The sequence below is a fragment of the Dermacentor albipictus genome, chromosome 1 (assembly GCF_038994185.2).
Source record: "Dermacentor albipictus isolate Rhodes 1998 colony chromosome 1, USDA_Dalb.pri_finalv2, whole genome shotgun sequence".
Classification (NCBI taxonomy): Eukaryota; Metazoa; Arthropoda; class Arachnida; order Ixodida; family Ixodidae; genus Dermacentor; species Dermacentor albipictus.
The window spans coordinates 287,316,059-287,336,772 of NC_091821.1; the positions used below are offsets into that span (position 1 = coordinate 287,316,059).

General features: G+C 44.8%; 1 protein-coding gene across 6 annotated transcripts in view; it reads left to right on the top strand.

The window, feature by feature from the left end:
• LOC139054438 (WW domain-containing adapter protein with coiled-coil-like) overlaps window positions 1-20,714 on the top strand; it is a 436,373-nt gene that overhangs the window by 285,427 nt on the left and 130,232 nt on the right. For all 6 annotated transcript variants that reach the window (XM_070531403.1, XM_070531406.1, XM_070531400.1 and 3 more), the window contains one exon: window positions 14,487-14,537. In XM_070531403.1, coding sequence (XP_070387504.1) covers window positions 14,487-14,537 — 51 coding nt within the window. The remainder of the gene's footprint in view (window positions 1-14,486; window positions 14,538-20,714) is intronic.

Below are 20,714 nucleotides of genomic sequence, written 5' to 3' on the forward strand. Positions count from 1 at the left end.
AGGAGGAATTTCGTGGATTATGGTGGATTAAAGTGAATGAAGTAGGATTAAGGTCGATGAATGTGGATTCGGTGGATTAATGTGCATTAGGAAGATTATGGTAGACTAATCGGTCTTAATACTCAATGAACCCTAATTCACCTTAGCCCACCCTTATCCACCTTAATGCTCCTTAATCCAGCTTAATACTCCCAATCCACCTAATACAACCTACATCGCCCTTAATGCACCTTAGCCTTCCCTATACGGTCTTAATCCTCCTTTATCAACCCTAATCCATCATAATCCACCTTAATCCTTATTCATGCACCTGAATCTAACTTAATATTGCTTAAGAGTTCCAATCTACCTTAATACACCCTAACCCACCTTTATCTAACCTAATCCAGCTCCATGGTCCCCAATCCACCATAATCGGTCTTAATCCTCCTTTATCCACCCTAATTCACATTAATCGACCTTAATCTCCCTTTATACACCTTAATCTTTATTCATGCATCTTAATCCTTCTTAATGCACTCTAATCCACCTTAATCTTCTTTAATACACTCTAGTCAACCTTAATCCTCCCTAATCCACCTTATGTAAATCACTAATGATTCATTAATTAACTTGGGTAGTCATCTCTTATACAGGGGTAGACATGCTTTGGGTCACGTCTGGCCTTCCTTGGGTCACGTGATACTTCCAGTTTACAACACAACCTTGAAACATAGAGATCTCAAGGCTTTTGTCTCAAAACTTTGAAAAACTCAATGTTGAGTAGCTAACGCTCATCACCTGCAATACCACGGGTATACTTGCCACGAATGTTTTCAGGGCGCAAAGCAGAATCTATAATGCTGCACTTCCGACTGAATAACAACACTTAGCGACCTACGAGGTGATGGAGCCGCCCCAGAATATTAAGCATACTGAGGACAACCGCAACAAAAACGCTTGTGAGCAGCAGGCCGGAAAAATGAAAAAGAAATGCAGCATTACGGGATGTTTTGCTACGAGCTATGCTTTGCTCGCAAACACCGCTGTTTCCTTGTCGGGACAAAGTTCTTTCGGCCAATGTCATGCAGCCACTGCTTCCTGCACAAGTCATCATGCTTTCCTTGTGGTATCATAAAAACGGCATAACCATCTTCAGGCTTCTTGCTGCAGTTATATGCGCAACAGCCCGGTATAGCGCTAGCACATACAGCAGGAAACACAGCGTACAACGTTCGCGACGGCGAGCTAAAGCGCCGAGCCAGCCGTGCTCGGGAGGAATATGGCGCGAACGAAAAAGAAAAACAGAAGCAAAACTCAAGATCCACGCGTTTCCAAGGGCAATGGCAGGGAGACCAATCGTTGTGCAGAAAAACGGGGGCCAGAACTGGTTGCCGCGGGAAAACGCGCAAGGGGCGAGGAGGTCGCGCGGCGGCGACAGAGTTCAAAGAAGGTCTGTTCGATTCAGCCAAGTTTCTCTGCACCTTCTGCACCTATTCACGGTGCACTGCACCTAGACCCTCGATTCCCCAAGGTGCAGCAGTGCACCCTGCACCCCCGTGCTCGATTGAACAGGGTGCAAGGCAAGGTGCCGCCGTAGTGCACTGCACCCTTGAACCTTGCAGCAAGTGGGTGCAGCCCGGCACCCCCTGCACCTTTTCGTTTGTGGTGTCGTGCACCTTTTTCTGAATCGAACAAACCTAGAGTGCCGCTACTTTCAAATTATCAAGGTACTTTACCTCCCAGAGCACGGGCCACGCGCTCGCGTGTGCCCTTTCATAAAGAATCGCCCTATAGACCGTTTCATCGGGCGAGGAGGATAGGGCGCGCGGAGAGCCTTTCCTCCTCTTTGGCTTGGGCGATCCGGCGCGGCGCTGCTTGAAAGTATTGCTGTCGCGTGCTGCGGAACGATTTCGAGTTGTTTTAGATGGTATTTTGTGAAATTTACGCCATGTCCGTTCATATAAGGTCATCAGGGAAGCCTTTCGGTGCATCGTTAACTACAGTAGGCGGAAATATCTCTTGGGGGCGCAAAAATGTGACGCGTTTTATCAGCCGCGGTGTATGCACATTATCAGTCGCGGTGTGTGTATGTGTTGTGAATTATTTTGCTTATATCGGTTTTAATTCAACAAAGGAAAGCGGTGTCTCTGTATTAGCAGCATGAAATGGTAAATCTGCTCACTATCTGATCGCTTGGCGTAGGGAGTAAAACATAAAGCATAAGAGCGCATGCTCGTGCACGGCCAACCTAAGGCAACCACGAAACATCTAAGCTGCAGGCACTATCAAATATTTGTGATGCGCCGGCATCGTTCTCGCGCATTTCAAGTCTAGTAGGCTTAAAACCAGAGGAGGTAACGGGTGACAGTTATATTGCTTATGGGTTTAAGGGTTATTGCAGGGTATGATGATGGACGCTGTTTCGAATTATTTTATTTTTCACCATATCTAACCCATATCGCGGATATATGGTTCCGAGGATCTGCCAGCGTTGCGGTGAGCCATTGCTCGAGGAAATAATGAAGAAAAAGGTAAAGGCAACTGCCGTTCTCTCCGGCTGCAACTCGTTCCACGAGCATACATACCAGCTGACCACGAACCGAATCTCTTTCCTGGTCCGTGGATCAGTCTAAACAAAGAAGGTTGAACTAACGAAGCAACAGCGATGCGCGTGACCGTTTAATAGATGGCAACTACTAAGTGCATCTCGAGTTAATCGCGCGGGCACTGAATCATTGAGAAAACTGGCCTTCACAGCTTAGGAGATGCTGATAACTACCGTCATCCAAAACGAGTGAAAAAGGAAGTGAACTGTTGACCACCGAAGAGCTGTAAAGTCTCGACATTGATTTGGCGGCGCTTTAGGAATGTGTAGGAGGAGTGGTCGTGGAGGGCGTAAATAGGTCGTAAAACTGAAGCGTATGCCGTTTAATTTTGGGGTGGGGGTGGGGGGGCTGGCCCCTTTTCCCCTTGGGTACGTGCCAAAAATGTTGTTTCGCAACCGCGTGAGTTGTAGCGCAATTTATTCATAAAAATTAAACATTTTACACTTGTTTTTCAATTTATTTTACCTAAAGTGGCCGTAGTCAGTGCGCAGAACCCACACTGCGGCCATTGCACAAAAAAACACACCCGAGCAGTCCTGCACTCGCACGGTGCGTTCTCACGTGCGTTGTGAAGCGTTCGAGAGCATATGTTGGTAGTGCATGTTGTCGTCACGGGTAAGCAGCTGGTTGGTTTATCGATTGTCACTATCACCGAAGTGGATTGTTTCAGAATACGACCCCAGGTCACGAGGTGCTGCACACTGTCAATCTTTTCAGCGGTGAACCACGCCGTTCGTTTCAAAAGATGCAGGAAAAGTGCAGGGCTGGTTCACGATTTTCCTGCACCCTCTCTACTGTCGGTGCCGAGTCGCACAGCAGATGACACATGCGCTGGTAAAACTCCGCTTACGTGCGCCTGCTGTGTCTACGCAAGCACGGGTGTACTTACGCCTCGGCAGCCGATCATCCCAGTAGTTCAGGTCTTCTGAAGCTTATGCACACCGTGCACATTAGTCGGAAAAAACAGAACGCCTGCGCTGCGTCTGCACCTTGACATTCGTTTCTAGTGTCGCGCTGTGCCTGCACCGAAGAAATCGAGCTGCACAATTTCTGAACTTCTTGTGAACCGCCGTGAACTGGTTCACAGTGGTGCAGGTGAATCGAACTGACCTAAAGCTTATGATTGAATATCTGCAGTACGACCACAGGCTCACAGTAGAACCTCGTTCATATGTTTTGGGTAAAAAAAAAAAAAAAACGTGTGGAAAAGTGTACAACCGAGAAAACTTACGAACCAAAGTGACTAAAAAATTTGACACGCTCTACTGTAGTTGACACCTACGTAATGCGAATCGCACGAGACACCCAGGACGTTTTGTTTTCCTACCGCCTAGTATTTCAACATGGCAACGAAATCGAGCTGGTGCCAGGAGACGTGTATTTGAGAGATCGCCAGCTGTTTGTGTGCAGGCGCGTGTAAGAGCGGACGAAGTGGGGTCGAGTTTCTGTACGCTCGGAAGCTGGCTGCCGGCGCAGTAATATAGGTGAAGCAGCGGGCACTGACGCCCGATGTGGCAACCGCTGTGCCAGACAGACAGTCTGCGAAGTCAGCCATGGCGGATCATAGCTTTCTCACGCCTTATGGTGATGTACTTTGTAAATAACATCACAGATGTTTCTCTGGGAGGAGTAGAAACCGTAGTAGAGCCCGGGCAGCATATACTGAAAATCTAGAAGTCAAGAGTGCCTTAGCAACCGCGGTTGAAAGCAAGTGGCTGAAAGGCTGCTGGTGACGATGACTGGCTCAGCGCCGCAGGCGCAAGAAAGTCTGTCCGACGTACCTTCAGAGGCAAAGTCGCGATGCGCGGTAGTGCTGATCTGAGCGTCACAAGTTGGCGGCTGGACGTAATTATATTTATTCAATCGCGTTTTTTAGTAATTGTAACAACGTGTCGTTATTTCGCATTATTGGCGGCGCCTCCAGGACACCAAAGCTAGAACCCGGACTGGACCGTGGGTTGGGGCCGCGGAGGCCGAAGCGTGTAGATAGCGTTTTTTACTAGCACTGCTCTAGGAGGGCACATGTAACCGGCAAACGGAGGCCTCAGGAGAGCACCTCAGGTTATAATAAAGCGGGCGGCGCAGGATCTCCGGGGCACCCAAGGGGTAGCAGGGGGATCAAAGCTGGAAGCAGGGCGGCCCGTGGGTTGGGGCCTCGGATGCCGAAGCATGCCAGGTGTCCGCATAAAAAATTGGCTGTCCACGATAGCGGACTGCTGATCTTTTACACCCCTAGCACGCGCAGGCCTCTGTTTTGCTGTTCTGCCACAGGTCGCCCTGCTTCCAACTTTGATACCCCCGCTGCCCCTTGGGTGTCCTGGAGGCGCCGCCAATAATGTAAAATAATGACACATCGTTTCAATTAGTAAAAAACACGATTGAATAAATATAATTATGTCCAGCCGCCAACTTGCGACGCCGCACTACCGCGCCCATGCCGGGGCGCCTAGGGACAAACACATACAACACGCGCTAAGTGCGCATACGGCTGGTGATTGGTCTCGTGGCGACGCCGGATGTCTCCAAAGCGAAATGTGACGCTCACGGCGCCGCCTGCTGCAGGGAACGGCGGTGAGTTTGGGTTATCGCCTACTAAGTGCGTTCTGTACGGTACCAACGGCACTACGTCCCACGACCCGCTGCGGTTGCTCAGTGGCTATGGGGTTAGGCTGCTGTGCACGAGGTCGCGGGATCGAATCCCGGCCACGGCGGCCGCATTTCGATGGGGGCGAAATGCGAAAACACCTGTGTACTTAGATTTAGGTGCACGTTAAAGAACCCCAGGTGGTCAAAATTTCCGGAGTCCCCCACTACGGCGTGCCTCATAATCAGAAAGTGGTTTTGGCACGTAAAACCCCATATATTATTATTATTATTATTACGTCCCACGAGCTGTAAAAAGATTGTTGAATATGCTGACGGCATTAGGTTTGGCGGCCATAACTGCAAGTGCGGTGACCCGGAAGGAGATTTGCTGGTACCAGAATAAGAAGCTGAGTGTGTGCGCTGGCGTTTTCATGTGAGATGGGCGAGCGAGTATTGCGGTGAAGCTACCGCCGCGGGTGGCTATATGCTGTTGGCGATCGCCCGCGCGCCTCGTGCATTTTCTTGTTTACATGGGACCTAGCGGCCGGAAAACAAATCATACGATCGCATTTGGCAATGTACTAAATGTTTGTGTCGAAAAATCGTGTTTTCCAGGAAGGTGTGGACTGGTAAAATAGTAAGTGTAACTCTAGTGGGTCAGTTCTTGTGTTCGCAAACGTTGGCGCCGGGAAATCATACCTAATGGGATCGTATCAACGAGGTTCTACTCTCCTGTCTTAATTGGTCCCCCTCCCTCTTCGTGATTGCCTTGCATGCCGGTGAATCATGGCTGCATGGCACAACAGGTGATCAGAATAAAATAACACCGAAAAAGATCCTTAATGCAATGTAATATGTGTTTGTGCTACATCACACAGCGAGGTGAGAGCGTGATTGGAGAACTAGTAATATTCTCACATTTTGCTGCCACCTCCTCACCTGCTCTACTGTCCTAGTCTTTTCTGGTCACTCTTGCCACACCAGCTCTTCCTGCACACTGATTGGCTACAGCATGCGAGGCTTCCCCATAATCTGACTTTCAACACATGGTGAAATTTGTTTTAGCTGTTTCTTATGTTGAATTCCAATGGCAGAGTCAGAGCAAGTTTTTCTGCTCGTTTCGGAGCAAGTTTGTTCCAATGGCAGAGTGAGGGCGGGAGTAAGGTGTTCCAATGAGAGATTTGGAGGGGATTCAGAGCGGGAGTCACTCCGCAGAGCAGAAAAAGATGCTCCACCAAAATCGGCGGAGTGGACCGGAACTCTGTATTTCCGTATTTCCTTTACCACGTTTGTCTGCTGGGAGGCGCCACCGGTCAGGACTCGCGAGGAAGCAAAAGCTGGTGCACGCTTGGTGAGATGTTCATTCGGCACTTTAAAAAAAACACAACAGGTAAACGGCGCTGAAGAGACAACTGACCGGTGCAGCGGTGCTGGGAGCAAACAGTGGAAGGAAATGACAACATGCAAGGTATCCTGGGTAACTCGGTGATAGAACTTCCGCTTCCGCCTTGCTCTAGCGACGCAGGTTGTGTTCCACTCACGGATCTGAAGGCGCTGCTCTGCGCCAGAGTCGAGTGCTCGCTCGCTGAGTCCGTCGGCTGCTCCGGCTCTGCCAGTGGAATTCAACATAACCTATTGCCCTTCCCCTGCCAAGTCCTCCTCGTGCTGTCATGGCACATGTGCCTTTTCTAAAATAAGCAAACTTCATTTACCACGAGAATTCCTTGCTGGCGCACATTTTAGAGTAGCAGCGGGGTACAAAAAAGGCCACTAAACGTGAAGTGCAAGTTGTGGCTGGCGTCTCCTTTGGTTTCTAGTTTATTAGTCATGGAATACCTACTCAGCCCGCTCTAAAGTCTCAGAAAAGGAATAGCATTACGCTCCCCCCCCCCCCTCCTCCAAATAAAGAAATACCACTTCCTGCGTCGTAATCACTGCCTCAGAAGAAACGACTGCCCCTTTGATACATTCCACTCTTTGAGAGGCAAATATTTTTATCATGTTGGTCAAACAGACTCATTGTTTCTTTATTTTCATTTATCGATTGTTGGCAAGCACCACAGTATATATATATTTTTTTCACACCCACTTGTTTATTTCTCAAACAGGATAGTGAGCGTTCTTGTATGCTGCACATTGTACACAATAAATTGCCCTCATATTTGGTGCACACAATGTTTCATATAGATTACAGTTGCACTGACACATGCTTCAGGTTATGCCTTTGTCTGGTTAAATGCTTGTGAATAGCCTACCAATCACAATGCACCTAATTCTGTTGTGGTGTACCAACTTTCGTTAGTACCATAGAGGTATACTGAGTTTAGCAGCATAGAATTCTAAAACAGCAGCAGGGAATGACGTCACAAGAGATTGTGCATGATGAATAGCTTATTCTTAAAAGAATGACCTAATCTGATGAAAGTGTCCCCACCCTAGAACCCATAACGTCTCAAATCGAGTAGCCCGTCAACATCTACAATTCATGTCAACATCCACTGTGCAGACACCTCCTCAGCTTGTCATGGAAAGCCAGCGAAGCACATCGTATTTTCCTTCCAAATTTTGGCTTAAATACATGGTGTATGGTATGCTGCTGATGTATTGTCAAGCAACAAAATTTTATATATATATATTTTTTTTTCGTATTAACAATCGGCCTTTTTCATGAGACATAGCACAGCCACAGGGGTGGTGGAAGACAGTTTGAATTAGTTTTGTCAGAATGGTATTGGCATGAACAGGCATAATTATATCGTTTTTAGGGTATCCAAGGAAGAGTAATTATTTGAAGTATGTGACAAGAGGTGTTAGCAAGCTCCAGAAAATAACTGAACAAGTTACCACACTGGTTCAGCCACATGAGTTTTTCTGCCAGTTCAAGCGCATGTATTACTCATGTAATGTTAGCTTTTCCTTGTATGTCCAGCATGTGGACCAGTACCAGGCAAGCATTCGTGACGACTTGCTAGCCAAGATCAACAGATTTAAATATCTGCCGACATACCTGATTGGGTCAGCTGAGACAGCAATTCAGGGAATCAGCTTCACTGAAGCAAACTATGATGTTGCTATAAAGGTGCTGTCCGACTGGTTCGGCTCACGCAACCTGCTGGTCGACGACCATCTGGACCACGTACTCGCCATGCCACCTATTTGTAGTTCAGCTGATATTGGCAAGCTGTGAAATCTTTATAAGATTATTTTCTGCACGAGCACACTGGAAAGCCTTGTAATTTCCCCATATTTCCACAAGAAAGCTATCTCCACAGTCCTTCGATACTTTCCATGTGGTCATGAAACCTCGAACTTTTCATATAGGGACAGAAGGTGGTGTCAAAGGTGCTGGCATGAGTAGAAGGTGTACAATCTGCAGCACCAGATGGCCAAGCAACGCGATCATGCAAATCTTTCACCAGGAAAGACCCCTCTCCCGCATTGATTTCAGCATGCTTGTAGATCAAACATGCAATGGGAACGTTTGGCAAAATAATTTAATGTGGGGTGCGTTTGTGTTTAAATTATACATGGTACCGTTTTACGGTTGACGTCGCCCCCTGTTAGCCTTCCTTGTGCAAATTGTTTCGTTTGGCTGTCTCTACTTGCACTTTATCTAGTTAGTTGGATAAGCAGGTATATGTGGTTATCTGGTTCAGTGTGTTATTAGTTAATTGATGTTTGCTTAGTCATTATAGTTAGGTAGGTTATTAAACAATAATTTCGTTATTTCAGTTATGTTAGGTATTAGTTAATTAGCTTTGGTAGTTTAATTCGTTTTCTTAGTTACCTAATTTTAGTTTAGTTGGTATATTACTTAGTTATTAGTGTGATAATTAGTTTACTAATTACCTGTTTGCTTGGTTACTCAATAAGCTGGTTAGCTTTGGTAGTTTGAAACGCTGGTTTTTTTTACGCACAATTACATAGAAGTGCGACGTGAACTTGCTTTGTTGTTGGTTTCTGTAGATGGTGCAGTCCAAGTGTACAATTTGAATTATTAACACGGTTGAACCTGGAAATGAGACAGGGGGTTGTAGTTGTTTCCAGATTGTTTGCGTTTCAGTTTCTAAACAGAAACAGAGTGGCAATTTGCACGTTGTGTTGACAATATTCACATGCTGATACAGGCAGTCGACCCTTACGCAATACTGAGCGTGCACACAGAATGCCTGTAGGTTCTGTTCGGTGTCTGCTCCAGTTCGTGGAAGTTTCATGGCCAGAGAGAAAGTATTGAAGGCCCCTGCTGTCGCTAACTTTGATAATCATCTTCGATGGTATCTTCCACAATTTTTTTCCACTCTAGGAAAGACAATGAAAAGGATCAAAGTTCGAGCTTATGTGATATGCCACTGGTTTCTGGTACTGTGTCCATGGAGACCTCCATGGGTGTCTGCTGTATGTAAAAAACATTTGGAGACAATTCAGAAATGCACAGCGATGAACATGGCATGTCAACCTCATGTTTTAAAACTGATCATGCAGAGATAATTGATCTTGCACAATGAAAACAGAATAATGAAGCTGTCTGCCCAGCGCCTCGGTACACGTGCGTCAGGGCCACTTTATATATAAGCATTAGATACCAGCACCCCAAATAAAGTCGCACTGTAGCTGCAAGGTACCACTATGCATGTCAACACATTGCAAAAGCATTTCTATGTAGTAGTTGCACTAGCCGTTCCTTCCAAAGGTGTGGGCAGGGCTTTCCCTGTGCTTTTGCAGTATTTGGCCACCACTAATATCAAAACAAATCTTTTTCACTTTCACAGCTTTTTCCCTTTCAAAAAGCCTCCTCGAATGACTAAGGTGTGCACTGGCATAGCACAGCCATGAATGGGCAAGCTGCTTCTGTAAGCACAAACTATATCTGTAACATGAGAACCAAAATCTCAGACTCACCTTTGTCATGTTGGAAATGTGGCTTCACAGCAGAAGATGCTTGTACATTTCCAGAAAAGCTGCCAGTGTTCCACAGATGTCGTTATGAGCTGCGCCCACAATTCTTTTCTCCGCATCAGCTCAGAACTGAGCACGCAGGACACTTTCACCAGACATGAATGTTATTCCATGAAAGCAATTCTCGCTGGTGTTGCTATGTGTGGGGGGCCCAGATGAACATTCTTATATGACAGCATGATGGAAGAGGGAACAAGACTCCAACATGCAGAAGCAGATGACAATCGTGTTGCCAGCACTTTTTCAGGCACCTAAAATTATGAGGCTGGTAACATTTTCACTTTCTTACATAACTCTTCCAGTGCAAATTATATTGCAATAGTAAAAAAAAGGCTTTAATATAAAAGCTTTATTTATGCTCCAGAAACATGATACCGTCATAACACAAATTCACACAAACTTCCAGAGCTGTGCCCACTCCTCTGTGCCCTCCCCCGCATAATTTTGCGGATTGCCTATTGGTGAAAAGAAGGCGAACATTTGGAAAGGAAGATGCTTGCACGATCATGGCCCAGCACCTAGCAAGTCATGGAGAACAATGTTGCTGGTATCCAAGCAAAATTGTTTTACTGAGACCTCTTGGAAACAGAACTTTCAGCTGGACCAGTTGAAAGGTATCTGGCATACATTGGGCCAAGTTCACATAATCACTAGGATGACTTGGAAATAAAACTTGTTTCAGCTGGACCCAGTTAAGTAATCTGTTTCAAGCTAATAGGCAACTAGGCATTGACATCAACATTGGGGCCAGTTAACCTATGTATAGGACTAGCTAAGTGCTTCAGGACAAAATGGACAAGGCTATGATTGTACTGTGACCCTTTGACTGACAGCTTGACCTGGGACCAGGCAATTTCCAGCTGATAACACTTAACATATAATTGTGAGTTGTTGGGGATTTGGCATTAACACTTCCTAATTCTTCCTAATAAAGCCAGCATAGTTCACTGTGCATTTCGTTCCACCGTTACACTGTGGTTTGCTGTGGCTTGGGTGCTCAAAAAGCAGCAGGTTGCCAAAAAAAATTAAAAATCCACGTGTCAGAGCTTTAACCCTGCTTTATGTCACATATGCTACAGCATCAATACAAATATTTACTTAACAGCTTGAATAGACCAGTCTTCTCAGTTATGTGGAAGCATGTATTTGGTACGAATGCACACCATCATGGTTGCTGCAAGGTGAAGCGGGCCGGAGTAGATATCTGCATAAATTTTGTGTGCTGGGCCTGTCCCATCTGATGCCGGTGCTGTGCAAATCTCCATGTTACTTGGGTTACATTGCTGCCTCATCAGTAGTGGAGCCCTGTTGAGCCTGGAACCAACTTGTTCACTTGGATTGCGAAATGCATACACGAACAGGAGAGCTATTACTCTGAAATTTCTCACATCCTGCTATTCGAGTGCTGTGCTAAAGCTCCGCTGGATAAACCTTTTCTATGCAAACTTTCACACACCCATAAACAGAAATTTAAATCATGACATTATAGTCCACCGCTTGTGATTGGTTCCACTTTGCATAAGGAACCAGTTCACCAATCGCAGCTCAGACCAGTAGATCAGTCCCAACCGTAACCATTGTGTAAGACCCAAACGGTACCAGTAAGCGACTGGCCCCAGCTATAACTAGCTATGTGTTTCCTTCACCATTCATACTGGAACCAGTAGATCAAACTGGGATAAGTTGCAGCCACTGGTTCTAGTGTAAACGTTTTAACAAAACTTGTTTCCAGTTGTAGTTAGGACCAGTTGGAAGTGTGAGCCGCCTAATCTACTGGAAACCACATCCAAATAATTTAAGCTGGAAGCTAATTGTTAAAATGCGAGTTGAACATTTTTGCTCGGGTATGTGAAAGCAAAGCGTCTATCACAAATCATTGACTTAATTGTCTATGCTGTGAATCTAGAAGTGTGGTATTCTCTAAGTGACCATTTAAATGCACCTTTGCCACTGCAGTGCACTCCGTGTTTCGGTCTCTGCCTGCTGCACAGTGTCAACTGTCTTAGGTGCTCTAGCTGCGGGGATCATATTTATGTTTATGCTGTTCGTAGACTTGTGAGCTGCACTTCCACAATGTAATGCAGTGTTCAGCTCCAAGTGCACACTCGCGCTGGCATGTTCTGTGATGTTGCGATTTGCATCAAATAGCACCCAATTTGGTGCCATCTGCACTGAATTCAACAGCACTTTGGTTGTTCTTATAGCTGGCTTTGTTGCGGGTAAGTTTATGGGTTCTTATGCACATAAAATAATATATCCTTCATTGTTCCTGTAAGTGGACGAGTCCGTTTACGCTCATAGGCATTTGTGTAAGGTGGGGCTGATGTGATCAAATAGAGTGTCGTCCAACTCTCATGCTCCTTAGCCTGGTGTGCTGCCACTTACAATGGCAGAGGTGTTGGCTGTGGATTTAAACCAGTGATGTGCTTCTTCCCTTGGGGCGGTTCATGATAGCAACAAGCAGACCAGGCACCACACAGTTATTCATATGTGGCATGTTTGAGAGCACTGCAATTGCTGCACGCAAGCGGGCATAGTCACATGCTTTTTTTTTTCTACCATATTTTGCACACTTTCGTTATAGTATGCAGAAAAAATTATCGTGTTACAAGGAGGAAGTTCAAAGCTGCTGAATTGGATGCTTTCTAGAACCCCACAACTTTCTCATCAGATGCTTCACCCTAAAGTTGATATTTGTGAAGTTGGTTAATTATCCCTTTCAGTGCTCTGATGTACTGATACATTTCCATGTTTCTGTCTTGCCATGTTACTCACATACCTTTATGTTCTCCACACTCTCCCCTCAGATACCAAGAGTACATTTTTCACTAACCATGTCATTTTTGCTTTCTGTTTATATAAACCATTGCAAAAATAAACCATTGTGTTCATTTTGTAGTATCAGCGAAAAAAAAGAAAAAAACACCACTGGGGGTGTGTCACCTCTGAAAAAAACCTGGCACTGAAAGGGTTAATCTTGACCAATTATGCAATTAAGTAGAAAACAAAAAAATAGTGTGACTTGCTCCATACAATAGCCAACAACATGCTTTTGCGTCCTCAAGTACTTTGGAATATTTCAAACCTTGACTAAAATTAGCTGGGACTCCCTTGTATATGCCACCACCACAAACTATGTGTTGACAGAAAAAATTTCCTGTTTCTGCTCTTTTCAGTTTAATTGTAGCCTAAATTTTTCCTGACACACCTGGTGTACATTCGCTTTGCTTCAATAAAAAATAACCCATGTGACATGTACTTTTCTTGCGCATTTTATTGTTTAGGCTAACATAGAAAGCAAAACTTTATGCTTGCAAAAGCCAGACTTGGTGCAACACCAGCAAAGAGTGACTTTTTCTATGCACTGTCTGCAGTGCTCGAGCATGCTTGGCTACAAACTAAATACTTATATTTGCGCAGTTGCAGCTGTTAAATCTATTCACAACACATGGGAACACCCTGTTGCATGTGCCAAGGCATAGCCTCATGTAGATTCTTTTTGGGTATTGTAGTTCCATCTGTTGAATTACATCACAATCAGCAGAATGTCAGATGAGAAAAAAAAAAAATCAATGAGCTCACTATTAAAGTTCGACAAAAAAAAAGATACAGTGAGTGAAGAAGGTAAACGAATTTCAGAAATAATTGTTGAGGAATTTTCATATAAACAAGATGCCAGACAGAGTATGGCAGGTGCTGCTATTTTCAGCGTTACTTAGCTGTACCAGCTTTGTGGTGCTTGGACCACAAAGCTGGTACAGCCATGGAGCAGCTTTTGTTGAAAGCAGCATTTGGAGAATTATGCTTGCTTTGGAACCATGTACAGTAACTGTACTGTCGTATCGTGCCTCAGTGTATGAAATGAGTTTCCTTGGCAAGTGCTCAGTGATGAACCTAGCAGTTGAATTAATTTTTTTTCATGCTCACGTGGGGGACCCCATCAGATTTAGGCATCGCAAACGAACAACAGGGGTGTGCAGATTGCACAGTTAGGATTGTGTCTGCGTAGTGTTCCATTGATGGAAGCCACTATAGAAAACGTAACTCTTCTTGGAGCTACCAGCAGAGGGCACATATGCAGCAAGACAGTAAAGGTGGCTGCTGATTAGGCGCTTAGCTCCTTTGTACCATGGCCTTGCACTGTGGTATTAAAAATATCTGGTGGTACCTGGGTGGTGCTCTGCAACTTGCCGTGTAGAATCAAAATTTCTAACAAAGCCTGGTTAAATATTCCAAGTGTGATGCATTTAGTTTGTGAGTGCCTGTCAGCCAATAAAAAAAAATATGTACAAGTGTTACGTGAAAGTCTCCACAGTTAACTTTATATAAAATTTAATCTTTTCTCCTTTTTTCCAGCATTTAGAACCATACAGCAAGCTATCCAGTTGACAAAACAGGCACAATGTAGTGAGTATACTTTCAAGCTTACCTTCCACCATTATTTTATCAATTCAAAGTGTATATAATGGGCACAGTTTGCACACAACTGCTTTAAATGTTAGGGCTATCAACTATGCTATTCAGAATACAACTATGCTATTCAGAATACTTGTTTTATTATAATACTTTTTGTAATAGGTACAAAAATACGTAATCCACCAATATGTCAATCTTTTCATACTTTTGTATTTAAATTTTACTGCACATATGCAGACATTGTCTGCAGTACATACTTGACTCACATATGGTCTCGATGGAGTAGGTCAGCAGCATAAATGCAAACAAATCTAAATATTAAAAAATAATACTAATTTCTGCGCTCACCAACAATAGTGGTTTGGCGTTGGTGGGTTTCAGACTGTGATGACTACCTTTGGGACTAGAGCATATTTAGAAATTTCCTGTGTTGTCATGGCACTTTAACACCTGAAGTATCATGTTCTAACATTTCAGTTTATAACAATATTACACCAAAAATTAGTGACCAATGTGCACACACATCAGAAAAAAAAAATGGTGCTTACACTATGTGGAGTTGGAATATGTTGTTGCAATACAACAGGCGCTAATGAGACATGGAGCAAAGGAAGACAAAGACAGGCATCTGGGCTTGGCACGAGCTGGTTACCATCTTCATACCTGCCAACCCTCCCGATTCGCCCGGCAGACTCCTGATTTTTGACTGAACTTTCCGATTGTACGATCACTGTCTTATATCTCCTGAAAAGTGGTCTCTTTCGCGCAATAATGGTTTTTGTGAAACTGGCACTGTAAAATCTAAAGCCACATCGTAATCGTCAGCATCATCAACAACGGCCGCACTAGCATCATCGGTATCATCGACTAAGCAGCCGATTACGGTGCCTAGTAAGCTGACCAAAGCCAGAGCCAATGTAGCTCATGCATTTCCTGCATGCCTTCCTGCATGGCGCATCTTGCTGCTGCTTGTAAGGCGTTGCTGCTTGTGTGTATGATTAGTGTTGGCTAGGCCGTCTGTGTGCGGTGCACTGTGTAAAGTTAGAAGCCTCGTGTGCTTGATGTCATGGCGCTATCAAAGCCCTAGAAAAGGTATTTGCAGAAGTCTTTGCGATCTTATACTTCTGAATTTCCGTGCTTTTTGACATCGAGAAAAGGAGAACCTTATGCATTTTGTACAACGTGTGGATGCGACGTCAGCACACGGTGGCAAAGGTGATTTGCAACCGCACGTTTCCACAGTGCACTGCTGAGCAGCAAGACAACATAGTGAATGTTTTCCAGAACAACTGCAACGACAGTGTCATACCTGTGGAGTGCCTGTTTACAGGATTCCTCATCGAACACAACCTACCCCTTAGTGTCGGTGACCACATTAGGCCTCTTCTATGGAATATGTTTCCTAAATGCGATGAGGCGAAGCGTTATGGATGGTGACGCAACTCTGAAAAATGCAGAGGTGGCCAACCTGAAATTTATTTCACAGGCATCGCTCTCGCGTCTTCGTTTTTTTATTCCAATGAATCTGCTGAAGACGCTTTAGATGCTCTCGAAGCTGTGTTTGCCACACTACAGGCATACAGTCTTCAAGAGCACATTCTGAATGAAGAAAGGTGGGACGTGCTGTGGTCTATGGTTGGAAAAATGAAAAACACTGATGGAAAACATGTTTCACCAAGTTGCTAAGGTGATGCTCGATTTACTTGTGATACCGCATAGCAAGGCAGAGTGTGAGAGAATTTTAGCGCGGCACGAAAAATTAGGACTGAATTCCGCTCATCAATGTGCAACACAACCCTCCAACACCTGCTGCTAGTGAAGGGCCGTTGGTCTGGACCATGTTTTGAGCAAAGCTACTCGGACAAATTTTTGAAGTGAGCAAAGCCTGCTACTGCAAGGTCCCTGCAAAAGGACTCATCGAACACTGCCTGAAGGTTTGAACCCCCCCCCATTGGCGCGAATAAAAAGTCTCCCGATTTTTTTATCTCGCCAGGTTGGCAGGTATTCATCTTGGTCTCTGGCTGCGCTGCTCTTGTAAATGCAGTGTAAATAGCATCTTTGTGTGTTGTCTTTCTACATGTAACTTTTTGGTGGAGGTTTGCAATTCCCGTCCTTGACACAGAGCTCCGCAGCGGTCACTACATCAAGCTCGCTACCATGCTTCCCGGAGATCAGACCCCATCACTGTCAGCTGCGACCCATCAGGCTGCTCCACTCGTGACGCTTACCCCACTCGCGATTCTGATCTGTTCTCCGACTTGGACGGCACTGATGTCGAAGAGTGGATCAACCTCTATGAACGCGTCAGCATTAACAACAGGTGGGACCGGAGGATCATGCTCGCTAACGTCGTTTTTTAAAAATCTGATTGGCACCTCAAATTAGACCACAGGATGACCTCAACCGCTGCAGAAATATAGTTGCCATAAGGGAACACCCCAAAAGTGGACAGAGCTCTATGATGCAAAATCATTATTGCAAATGATTTATTTTTTTGTGTGAGAAACACCAGTATTATGACTTGGACCTAGACATAGTACAGCTACGCGGCACTGCACAGCAAAACAGTCACTCTGTTATGTTCCAATGAGTACCTGGTCACTGCGGCGCAGGCAACAAGCTAGTCTATGCTGAATCAAGAGCAGCTCTTACTGAAACCACCGAAGTACACATCCTATATTCACGAATGGATGCAAACTTTCTGCTTACTTCGCTCATGCGACATTGCACAATACATTATTGGGCCCAACCAGACCCGTGTGGTACCAAACCCATGAAGATGACTTAACAAGATGGGACATTTTCAAAGAGAAATTCTACGAACTGTTCAGTGACCCCTTCGGGCACACAGTCATAGAAAAAAAGGCCCTTGCGACGCGTTCTCCGAATCCCACTGAGCCCTACGTTTTATACATACAAGACATCTTGGCTTTTTGCCGCAAAGCTGACGACAAGATGTCTGAAACAAAGTGGCCCACACGAAGTGTATCGCATTTGATGCCTTCAACTTGCTGGTTTTCAGCAACGTTTCAGCTATTGACGCCATTATCAAAGAATATCACGCCTTCGAACAAGCTAAGAGCCGTCGCATTACTCCCCACATCGTGCGCCTGCCCAATACTGCTGCTACGTCGACTTGTGAGGATCATTCCTGCCAGCCAGTCCCATGTGACAACGTAACACGCGCCATTTGTTGTGAGCTCGAGGCCGCTTATTCACCATCCTACTCCGTGCCGCCCACCAATCCATCACCAGCCACAATTGCTGTAATCCACGATTGTTGTAACTTGCTGTTGTCTGTCAAAAATTTGAAAACATGAATTTCGACTCCGTGTGCTCGTTGACCCATGCACTTAGCGTGCAGCACTTCTCTCGCAGCCCTCCTCTCACCCGACAGTCCTTTCCCACCACGTCCCTCAACCCGTCTGAATGGCACAATTCTGACGACAAGCCCATCTGTTTTCGTTGCTGCCGCATTGGCCACACCACTCATCATTGCTGCAATTGATGGCCAACTCCATCTCGAACATTCAAATGTGCCTATTTCCGCAACTCTGCACCTGCTACTCCTTATGCTTCTTGCCACGATCATACTGCCGTTGACGCCCCCGCTCCAAATTTTCGCTACGGCCAATTGTCGTCACCTTGATGTCGTCAGTCTCCTTCACCTCAGCCCCATCACTTCTCGTCCTCGTCCATGCCCCTCCACACCCAGCTGGAAAACTAGGAACTGCAGCTTCTGGAGGTGAAGTTGCAATGTCGGCCTTGCCCGCAAACCTTCTGCTTACTTTGCTTACGAACTATAACTTTATTGAGGTTGACATTGAAGGCACTCCTGTCACTGTGCTGATTGACACAGGTGCACACCTCTCCATTATGAGCGCTGCCTTCTGACGACGAAATAAAGAGCTCCTTGCTCCTGCAACCTCATGCATTGTCCGCGTTGCGGATGACAGTACTCTTCCTGTCATCAGTATGTATAGCACGTGTAAGCATCACCAGCCACCACACTGCTGTCCTTTTTATACCATGATTGTCCATTGCCCGCATGACCTCATTCTCAGCCTCGATTTTCTCGCAGCGTATTTGGCTCTTATTGACTGCTCCGCCACCACCCTCAGCCTCTAACTGCCTATTCTTTTGGATGCTTGTGGTACAAACCCCAGCCACTTAAGTCCCACCAGCTTTAGTCGACTGCCGCCTGAATCATGATATATCGAACTGTCATCTTCCCTGCCTGTTCCTGATGGAGAGCATTTCATCATTTTGTTACCCGACATTCCACTGCAGTATGATGTCACCATACCTTATACATTTCTGACTTTCATGGCCAACCAGATTTGCATTCCTGTCGTCAATTTTGGTCGAACCAAGCAAATTTGCCTCGCCCAACTTGAGCCTTTATATAACCATCATGTGGCAGCTTTCTCACCCGATGCTTCATCCCAGCCTACCAGGTTTCCAAAGTCTGCTTCTTGTGCTGATCCCAAGCTTCCGAGAATGACATCAACGGATCTTTTACCTGCACAAGCTGAAGACCTCTACCATGTTTTGTCTTCCCACAGGGATGTTTTCGACTTTTGCAATCACCCCTTAGGCCACTCGCTTGCTGTCAAGCATCGTATTAATACTGGCGATGCTGCTCCTTTTCCCTGTAGACCATATCGTGTATCTCTATTAGAACACCAGGTAATTCAAACTGAGGTTAACAAGGTGCTCAATAAAAACATCATTGAGCCTTCTTCGAGTTCGTAGGCATTACCAATAGTGTTGCTTAAGAAGAAGGACGGGACATGGTGCTTCTGTGTGGATTACCGCCATCTGAATAAAGTGACTAAGAAAGACGTGTACCTGCTGTCGCGAGTCGACAATGCCCTTGACGATGCCCTATACGGTGCGAGCTACTTATACTCTGTTGAACTTCAATCCTGATAGTACTGGCAGATCGCCATTGACGATGTGGATAGAGAAAAGACCACATTTATAACACCCAACGGTCTTTTCCAGTTCAGGGTTATGCCCTTTGGCTTATGTAATGCGACGGCCACTTTTGAGTGTATGATGGACTCCTTGCTTCGAGGTTTCAAATGATCCACATGCCTATGCTACCTAAACAACATTATTGGGTGATTCCATGAGAGATCAAACATGCATGTCCGCTTGATCTTTTTTTTGTTATGTGCGAATATTCAGACAGCGCGAAACCAAAAATTTTATTCCCGCAAAGTGTTCCCAGAGGCCAAAAAAAATATATATTTGAAGGGGGCACCGTGAGTGTCCTCCTACTTTTTTATTGCTTATCACAATATTTTCTGATTTCACGACTGAATTAAATGCAAACTAAAAGCATTGTGTCGAAAACATTTTCTGCTAATTTTAATACGCTTCACAGTAAATTAGGTCCATGCTTTTCTTTTTATGCTGTCTGCAAAGGAGAAAAATTTTAAAAAAATTCTAAACATTGCCCAAATCAGAAAAATTTTGTAACTTTGATGCATTTTGGCATGTTTTCTATTTCAGACAAATGTGGAAAACTTGGAAAAACATAGAACATTCTCGTTGCAACATTAATGCAAAATATTATATTCCTATGTGAAAAACGAGAAGAAAAATAGTTTAAAAAAGAAAACTCATCTTCAAGAAATAATAGAAAAACTCCGGTTCCAATTTTTGAAAAAATGTTGAATGGAAGTCTTATTTAGGTTGGGCAAAATGTGGATGCGATAATATGTTTCCTCATTTGCTTTGTTCACATCTCAGAAACCTGTGAAGCGTTCCTTCAAGGACTACTCGTGCGCAAATGATGCAGCCATAATAGAACATATGGAAACATGCCTCACTGACTTTAACGACAATGATGTGATAGCACTTTGGCGCTGTTTTAAAAAAGTGTCAGTTCTGTATTGATAAATTTGTGCCTGATAAATACAAACTAGTCCGCAAACAAACACCATGGATGACACGTGAAATTATCCACATGACCTGCAAGATAAAAAGGTTAAAGAAAACACGATTACAGCTTCATCGAGTTCCCTGAAAAGTTCTAGAATTACTTGAGCAAAAAAAGAAGCCAACAGCCCAAATCTGCATCGATGGATCATTCATTACCGATCACAGGGATATTGTGAGTCATTTCAATTATTATTTCCATAGTGTATTTTCTAATTC